Source organism: Setaria italica, chromosome V (assembly GCF_000263155.2).
Source record: "Setaria italica strain Yugu1 chromosome V, Setaria_italica_v2.0, whole genome shotgun sequence".
Lineage (NCBI taxonomy): Eukaryota > Viridiplantae > Streptophyta > Magnoliopsida > Poales > Poaceae > Setaria > Setaria italica.
This window is the reverse complement of record NC_028454.1, coordinates 41010649-41019048: the sequence shown is the minus strand read 5'-3', so window position 1 is coordinate 41019048 and position 8400 is coordinate 41010649. Positions and strand designations below refer to the sequence as shown.

General features: G+C 46.7%; 3 protein-coding genes across 3 annotated transcripts; 1 reads left to right on the top strand and 2 right to left on the bottom strand.

Moving 5' to 3' along the window:
- The first annotated feature begins 2052 nt into the window (after positions 1-2052).
- On the top strand, positions 2053-2749 carry LOC101754228 (histone H2B.11). The gene has a single exon (XM_004970463.3). The coding sequence runs from the start codon at positions 2150-2152 to the stop codon at positions 2567-2569; it is 420 nt and encodes a 139-aa protein (XP_004970520.1). The 5' UTR covers positions 2053-2149; the 3' UTR covers positions 2570-2749.
- Positions 2750-3201: 452 nt separating this feature from the next.
- Positions 3202-5362, bottom strand: LOC101775722 (pentatricopeptide repeat-containing protein At5g42450, mitochondrial). Its single transcript, XM_004972187.2, has one exon. It carries the CDS (start codon positions 5045-5047, stop codon positions 3668-3670), a length of 1380 nt encoding a protein of 459 aa, XP_004972244.1. The 5' UTR covers positions 5048-5362; the 3' UTR covers positions 3202-3667.
- A 185-nt stretch (positions 5363-5547) lies between these two features.
- On the bottom strand, positions 5548-8116 carry LOC101753830 (50S ribosomal protein L17). The gene is made up of 6 exons (XM_004970462.2): positions 7963-8116; positions 7825-7879; positions 7662-7712; positions 6879-6970; positions 6492-6569; positions 5548-5907 (listed from the first exon to the last, which is right to left on the bottom strand). Exons 1-6 carry the CDS (start codon positions 8016-8018, stop codon positions 5754-5756), a joined length of 486 nt encoding a protein of 161 aa, XP_004970519.1. The 5' UTR covers positions 8019-8116; the 3' UTR covers positions 5548-5753.
- Between the last annotated feature and the right edge of the window lie 284 nt (positions 8117-8400).

The following is an 8400-nucleotide window of genomic DNA, read 5'->3' as shown; positions in this document are numbered from 1 at the left end:
CGTCATTGGGCGTCTATTTATGTTACGAAAAACATGATCGGGTTAAAAAATCGTGCCAAACAATACGATCAAATTTGATAAAAGTATTACATCACTACTATGCATTGCTCCCCTCATCGTTAAGAGTGGACAAAAAGAGAAAAGTAATACACGGATGAATCACAATCGCATAGTGATTTTTAACACCATAATAGTCATGCGTATTGAGGAGTACACATGCATATAAATGTTTGAGAAATATTGATGATACCGCACCTCTGGCCTGATAAAGGTCGTCCATTCTTCTCCCATGTTACCATCAGTTGACACGATCATAATCCTCATAAATCCCTCGTAAGTGCTAGATATAACATCGATAACCAGAAGAAAGAGTCGAATTATTACTGTTACAAAGAATGTTGCCATCAAGTTAACACATACAATGACACCATGAAACATAACCCATAGCCAAAAGCACCCCAGTGGGATACATCACTAAAGCAACTATTGGATTTACTAGATTGATAGATACTCAGCATGCCAATCTTACCCGTGTGTGTGGGTGCTACAACCGATGGATATATATGTGGATGTAGTTTACAGGTAGGTGAGGGCGAGGGTTTGCAGCAGCACCCCAGGTGCTCGAAATATAAGAAGATCTATATGTTCACTTTATAGGTAGCTTTATCTATTCACTTTGTAGGTTTTTCAAGAATTCATTTGTTCAAAGTGTTCTTGTGGCGTGTCGGTCAAAGTAGAAAGATCTTAGGCTCCAATATGTAATGCAGGTTATCACCCGATGAAGCCTCTAAGAAATAGCTTCGCATCATTAATAATAAAACAAGATCAATTTCTTTACACCTCGAATGGGCGCCTATTATTGACACCAAATGGATAAAATCAATCTCGCTAAAAAAAGTGAAAACGACTTCTATCTCTAAAAGACCTGGTCTTCAAAATGGTTGAAACTATAATACTACCTATTATTTGATTTTACTAGAACCCATCACTAGCCAGTGTTGCCGAAGACCTTCTAGTAACGTGGCTTAGCAAAAAGAGACAACAAGAATCATTGACCATGCTGTCAAGTGGCTCATCCTGCAAAGGGTTGGGCAAAAAAACCTTGAATTGTGGTAGAAGCTTCAAGATTTGTGCATTTCGATCTGTTTACATTAAGATAAATAGTTAATTCAGGATGTTGCCAAGTGGACACAGTTCGATAAGGTTTGGCTTGTCAGTTGGTTTGTCAGCTCGGTAATGAGATTGCCTCTAAAATTGATATAAGATGATACTTAATAAAAATGGGCTAAATTAAAAAAAACTTATTTAAAAGCTAGCTTGCAGCGAAACAAATGCATGGACGTTGCTTCCGCATAATGGAGCTTTCTCCCCGCCTCCCCGGTGGCAAGGTTTCAATCCAAGACTTTAAGGACTTGATCCTAGTGGTAGAGCACCAATCTGAGCCGTGATGATCTTAATCCCCGATATGATTTCACTGTATGGGTTACAAACAAATTTCTATTACAACAGTTACAACATCAACATCAACAGGTACTTCTTAAAAAAATTATATCTTTCTCAAGATAATCGCCGCCCCATTTCCACAATTAAGAGCGTGGCAATATCAAGTTGCGAGTACAGTTTTTTTTTTTGAGGGGGAAGTTGCGAGTGCAGTTAATCTTTGAATTTTAAAGCTAGGCCAGTAAATCTTCGGCACTCTAGCAGTGAAGCCCGCCTGTGGCCGACAGAGGCCCAGCCTACTCTTGCCGCCCCAAAACCTGGCCGCTGGCCCGCGCGCAAAAATCTCCACATAAAAAAGAAAACAACCCGCGCCCCAAAAGGCCAAAACTTACGATTTCACACATGGCTGACGGTTTCCCGCTCGTATTTTCCCGAATCCGCGGCGATACGCGTCCCCACGCCAAACCCCTCCCCCGCGCCTCAAAATCCCAGCCGTCCAACGATCCGACGCTCCACAGACCGCCATATCATCGATCCGCGCCGCCACCCCCTCCACCAATCATAGCCCGCCCCACCTGCCTATATAAACCCACCCCGCCCCCCCGGAAACCCACCACCAAAAGCCAAGAGCAACCGCCGCCCCCACCACCAAATTCCCAATCCGCCGCTTCCCGAGCTCCGCCGTCGGCTCCACCCGCTCGATTCCGTGATGGCGCCCAAGGCCGAGAAGAAGCCCGCTGAGAAGAAGCCGGCGGAGGAGAAGGCCGACAAGAAGCCCAAGGCCGAGAAGCGCGTGCCTGGCTCCGGCAAGGAGGGCGGCGAGAAGAAGGGGAAGAAGAAGGCCAAGAAGAGCGTCGAGACCTACAAGATCTACATCTTCAAGGTGCTCAAGCAGGTGCACCCGGACATTGGTATCTCCTCCAAGGCCATGTCCATCATGAACTCGTTCATCAACGACATCTTCGAGAAGCTCGCCCAGGAGGCCGCCCGCCTCGCGCGCTACAACAAGAAGCCCACCATCACCTCCCGGGAGATCCAGACCTCGGTGCGCCTCGTCCTCCCCGGCGAGCTCGCCAAGCACGCCGTCTCTGAGGGCACCAAGGCTGTCACCAAGTTCACCTCCTCTTAGATTGCCGCACGTTGTTGCGGTCTTTGTTTCTTTTCCTCCGATGTTTTACTTGTTTAGCGCAGTGTTAGGTTGCTAGTGGAACAATGTAGAATTGTTTACCTGTGCTGAAGGAATCAATGACCCTTGTGGATGTTCCGAATACAACGCTATTATCCAAATATAATTTTCTTAAATTCTTGATGTTGTCATTTTCTAGTTTTGATGGAGAGTTGTTTGAATTTGGAGTTCAGATTTTCACATCAAATTTTCACATCAAAACTGAGTTTCCCCAGGGCATGTTTGCTTGTAGAATGTTGTGACGATGACCAAGGCGTGTATGGCATTATATTTTGGGTAGTGTATTAAACTGTCGACAGTCACGTTTTTTGCGTCAACTTTTGATTTTGCAGTTGCTTATCCGAAACATTTAGGACTGGTTTGGTACCTCTTGCCTATTTTTAGCACCCGATACTAATTATTGGTACCTCTTGCTTATTTTTAGCACCTGTAGAGAAGCTTCTTTTGGATGATACATATGATGCATCTCTAGAAGCTTATGTGGTTGACAATTGAATTACAATTTGTCAAGGGACTCATTTAATCCATTAACATTACAGTTGAAAGGTTCAACATTATTTATTTAAGAATGCCAATTGATTAAATGAGTTCTTTTAAATGAAAACAGGGTTAACCCTGAACAAGGAACATACCAGCCAGCATTGCTATGTAAAATTTCTATACTGATTTGTGGTGCCATGTCGGTACCGCCATCCTCTGATGTGAACATGGTCCAGCTGCTCATCTTGTCTAAAAACTTAGCAGGTTTCCTTTGACATGCTGATTTATGGTACCATCCTCTAACCTGAGCATGATCCAGCTGCTCATCTAGTCATCTTCAGTCCAAGAACACTGCAGTATTCCTTTGCTGTTGCGATACAAGGGACATTTCTTGCAGCTACCGCAAGGCATCGGATCATCTGATACATGAAAGGCTGAAACCTGATTACTCGCTCTCCATGGTGCAGCGCTGCAGTCTCCTGTGGTCCTCAAAACGATAGAAGACAGTGACAAGCAAACATCTTTTCCAATAGTCTCACTCTTTTGGATGATTTGTCATCATCACACAGTTGAGAGTTCATGTTCATCATCTTTCCCGGTATACAGACACGCTTCAAGCACCGAGTAAATTTCATCACTCTGTTGATGCCTACAGTCTCCATTGAAGAAGACATGGACTTTGTCCTGGACCTCAATCCAACTACAGCCGGTAATCCTCTTCAGCCCCTTCTCCTTAATCTCCCTCCTGATATTGGACACACTTTGCCAGCTTCCTGCTGCAGAATAAACATTTGACAGGAGAATGTAGGAAGATGTGTCCTTTGGATCCAATTCATGAATGCGCTTAGCAACGCTCTCAGCTAGCTCCCTGTTCCAGTGAATCTGACAACCTCCTATCAGTGCCTTCCAGAAACCAATGCCAGGTTCAAAGGGCAGCTCCTCAAGAAACCTCTTGGCATCGTCGAACCGCTTGGCCCGAGATAGTAGATCAACTACACAGGCATAATGCTCAGGTTTCAGTATACCAGGTTGCTCCATTTCAGCAGTCTTAAACAATGCATAGCCTTCGTCAACCAGACCAGCATGGTTGCAACCAAACAGCAAACCGAGAAGAGTGACATTATCCGGCTTCAGCCCCGTCGCTCTCATCGCCTTGTAAGCATCCAAAGCCTCCTCTCCCCTCCCATTCTGCGCATACCCACAGATCAGCGCATTCCATGATACCACATTCTTTTGCCTGATCTTTTTGAACGCTAGGACACTGTTCTCCAGGCTACCGCACCTGGCATAGAAGCTCACAAGAGAATTGCCCACATAGACGTCAAGATTGCCCAAGAACTTGATGGCCGATGCGTGGACGCTTCTACCAACGCCGAGTGCCCCTGCATTGGCAACAGAAGTGAGCAGGCAGGGGAAGGTGCTTTGGTTCGGCGTTACGCCTTCTCGACACATCTCCAGGAACAGATTAACAGCCTCCTCGCTAAGCCCGGCTTGGCTACACCCGCCGATCATCGCGTTCCAAGAGATCACGTTCCTCTCTGGCATGCGCCGGAACAAGCGGTCTGCTTCATCGAACATCCCGTTCTTCAGCAAACCGGCAATGAGGGCGGTGTAGGAGACCACGTTCGGCTCACTGGTATCCTCCAGCGCGCCCTGGGCCTCCTTCATGGCGCCCATCTTGGCGTAGTGGTCGAGGAGGGCGCTTCCGACGAAGACGTTGGAGCAGAGGCCGAGCTTGGCGGCGCAGGCGTGGAGCTGCGCGCCGACGCGCGGGGCGCGCAGCGCGGTGGCCGACCGGAGGACGGTGCCGAAGGTGAACTCGTTGGGCGCGACGCCGCCGGCGAGCACCCGGGAGAACATGGCGAGGGCGTCGCGGTGCCGGCCGCGGCGGGTGAGCGCGCCGATGGCCGCGGTGGCCGAGACGACGTCCCGGTGCGGCATTCCGTCGAGCACGTTGCGCGCTAGTCACAGTGCGGCGCGCCGTGGGCACTGCGCGCGAACCGCTGGATGAACTGAGACAGGGGCGGCGGGGTCACCCCCGACTTGAGGAGAAGTTGGGAGTCTGGTTTGGCCTTTTCGTTGGAGCGCGGAGTAAGACTCGGTAGGAGCCTACGTGCCGACGCGAGAACAGGTGAGGGTGTTCGCGATTTGGGCGGGGTTAACTGAGGAGGATTCGGCACATCAGCGCTTAAGCTAAATGATGTACTGTAGATTTGGGCGTGGTCAGCCTTGCAAACGGGTCTGGTAATGCTTCAACTGCATGGATCCAATCTGATACCCAACAGATCAGCTTAATAATCGGTGAAAAGTACAGCGTGCCGACAGAAAAAACCAGTAACACAGGAAGGCAAATCGCACTTCTTTGGACTTTGGACCACAGATGCATCGGCGATAAGGGGTAAAGCAACAAAAAAAAGAAAGAAAGAAAAGGAAGAAACATCTGTCAGGCAAAATTCTAGCGTGTACTGCCTTGCAATTTTCTGTTGATGAATTAGAAGCATTCACCTCATGAGCTAGTACGGTATAGCAATACAAATTTGAATTATTCTATTGCCAGGTATCTCTAAACCAAAAAAAAGAATCCCATCTGCATATCAAGCAAATAAATGAAGCCTCATTCAGAACATGGATACGCCTGCTATTGTCCTCATAAGCCGTCTGATCCGGAGCTCTTGGTGAGCTTTGGTCCTGCCCATTGTTGGCTAGCACGAGACTTGGCCCACGGATCCATAGGGGCTCGTTGGGGCGGCTGTGGGGTTGCAGGTTTGGCCTCTCGAAGCTCATTCTCCCTGTCCACGAACCTGCATATGTAACCGATAAGTACCGCATCTCTACAAGGCTTCCGAAAACTGGTATATGACATGTTGCTGCTATGCTAGTAAATTCAAATTGAACTGTTCATCACAGTATATAGCTTAACTCAGAAAAGATTTGACAGTGACCTACAGAAAGAGCAGGAAATAGCGCCAAAATTGTCCATTCAGTGTTCGATGTACGATGTAAAGAAAAGCCGCATGCTTGGGTGGAACCATATTGGTTTCTAAAGTAATTCGAGGGATCCAAAACTTTTCTGTACTGTTAGAACGTGGCAGATTTCTAAAACATATCAAGGGATTTGTAAATAGTAACAGACAGTAACAATGGAAGTATAAATCTCTAAGACCTAATTGGTTAACCAGCAGGAACGATTACTAAAGGTAGTGCAGAAAATAAAATTTTTACTTTTGATATGTGCAAGATAGCAGCACCATGTGGAAAAGATATCCTAGAAATTATTTTTTTTCTCATAGAAATAACAACAGCAGCAGCAAAGATTTTTAGTCCCAAGCAAGTTGGTGTAGGCCAAACACATTTTGCTGCTAAAAATATAGAGAAAGTATATTACTCGATGTAAGCCATTTCTGCAGCATCACCAACACGTATCCTGGTGCGTAAAAGTCTTGTGTATCCACCAGCTCGATTCCTGGGATATAAAAGGAGCATACAATTAGTTCCAATCCACTCTGCTTCCAAATATACAGCAATCTATTTCTACTTTTCTCATTTGTCTTATCATACAAAGCATCATACTCCTTCACTGAATGAAGTTTACTAAGGATCTGGAGAAAAAAACATCAAATACTGATATGATACTCATGCTATTTTATGCCTAGTTGTCTACTTTAGACATCAACATGAGACCTATTTTGAAAAAGAGGAAGTAACAAATCAAATGTAGGTACGCCAGACTATACTAAATTAAGCAGATCCATGGGTAGGTAAAATAGATTACTTGTAGCGGTAGGCCAGCTCTGTGAATAGCTTATGAACAGCATCATCACCCCGAACAAAGGCAGAAGCACGTCTTGCCGCATCCAAAGTACCCTACATATTTGTGTCGATATACGGCATAAGTTTCTGCATTTTTAGCTTCGAGACAGTGTTACCAAAATCAACGTGAAACCCAGGTCAGACAAAAGTTTGGGCTGCATATAAACTTCAAGATAAAGGCATTGCAAAAAAAATTTGTCCCTTTTACGAAATAATAACATATCAGGGAGTAAATAAAAATTCAAAAAAAAAGATAGGGAGTAACTTCTATGCCAGAAATCAACATATTTTGGTCTGATAGCATCATTGTCATCGATCAGTTCTTCGACAAGAGCTGAGAGACTTCAACATTTGAATTTACTTATAAAGAAGCTACTTCTAAGCATCTCACTGAGATTTCATTAAAGATTAATGTCAAACAGTAGACAGGCAATACTATTTCTAAAGTGCTAATCAGCAACTAATGGTGTCCACCACTCCACCTCCAAGTTAAGCAACAATGCCTACCCGTCTCATGAAGACACATCCCTGAATCTGAATTCTACACTGCTAATTGAGAGTCCAGGAGTAGTAACGCTAAGTGATTCCATGCTTACAATTGTTTCCAATCTATGTGCGAACTTAACGAAATGACTGTTAGGTTGTTTTACACCCACTGCTCCACATAGATTCATCGATACCACGGAATGGCACGATATTTCAGGATGGAATTCAGTTAGCAACAGAGGAGTGGTGTTCCGTTTACCTCCTTCCCGAGCTGTACCATCTGATCCGCCTTCCGCCGCACCTCCTTCGCCTGAAACCAACCACGCAAATGAAGGGCAGGGCACTCAAGTCAACAATCACAGCTCCTAGAACACAAATCCCACCGGCCTATCGACGAAGCAACAAGATGCGAAAGAGAGTACCTTGGCGACGGTGGTCTCGATGCGCTCGTGCTTCACCAGCTGCGACACCATCGTCCTGCCGAGGAGACAAATCCAGAGGTCAGCGGCAAGGCGGTGCCGAGCCATAGATAGGGGCGTCGAGGTGGGAGAAAGGAACACCTGAGCATGGAGACGCGGTGGGAGGCGGGGCGGCCGAGCTTGCGGAAGTTGCCCATGGCGACGGCGGGGGTGGAGCGGCCGGCGGCGGCGAGGGTTGTGAGGGGTTTGCGAGCGGGCTTAGTGCGGCGGACCTGATGCGCTAGCTAGGTTTGGGCTCGCCTGCCATTCGATTCATGAGTCGAACAGGCCTGGCGACAGGTGTGGACGGGCCTTCATGGGCCTGCACGCTTCTTTCTTCTTCACTAGTATTCTATTTGTTTAATGCACTTCCGGCCTTTTGTTTGGGCCTCTGTGAGCTAATCTAGGCGGCGCTTTGGGCCCACGCACCAGGGAGAGAGCAGGTGACAAGCTAACAGCAGTTCTGGACTCTGACTCTGAGATCCTCTGAAAGAAAAAGAAAAAAAAAACCGTCCTCCTACCGCGCATGTTCTCTGCAAC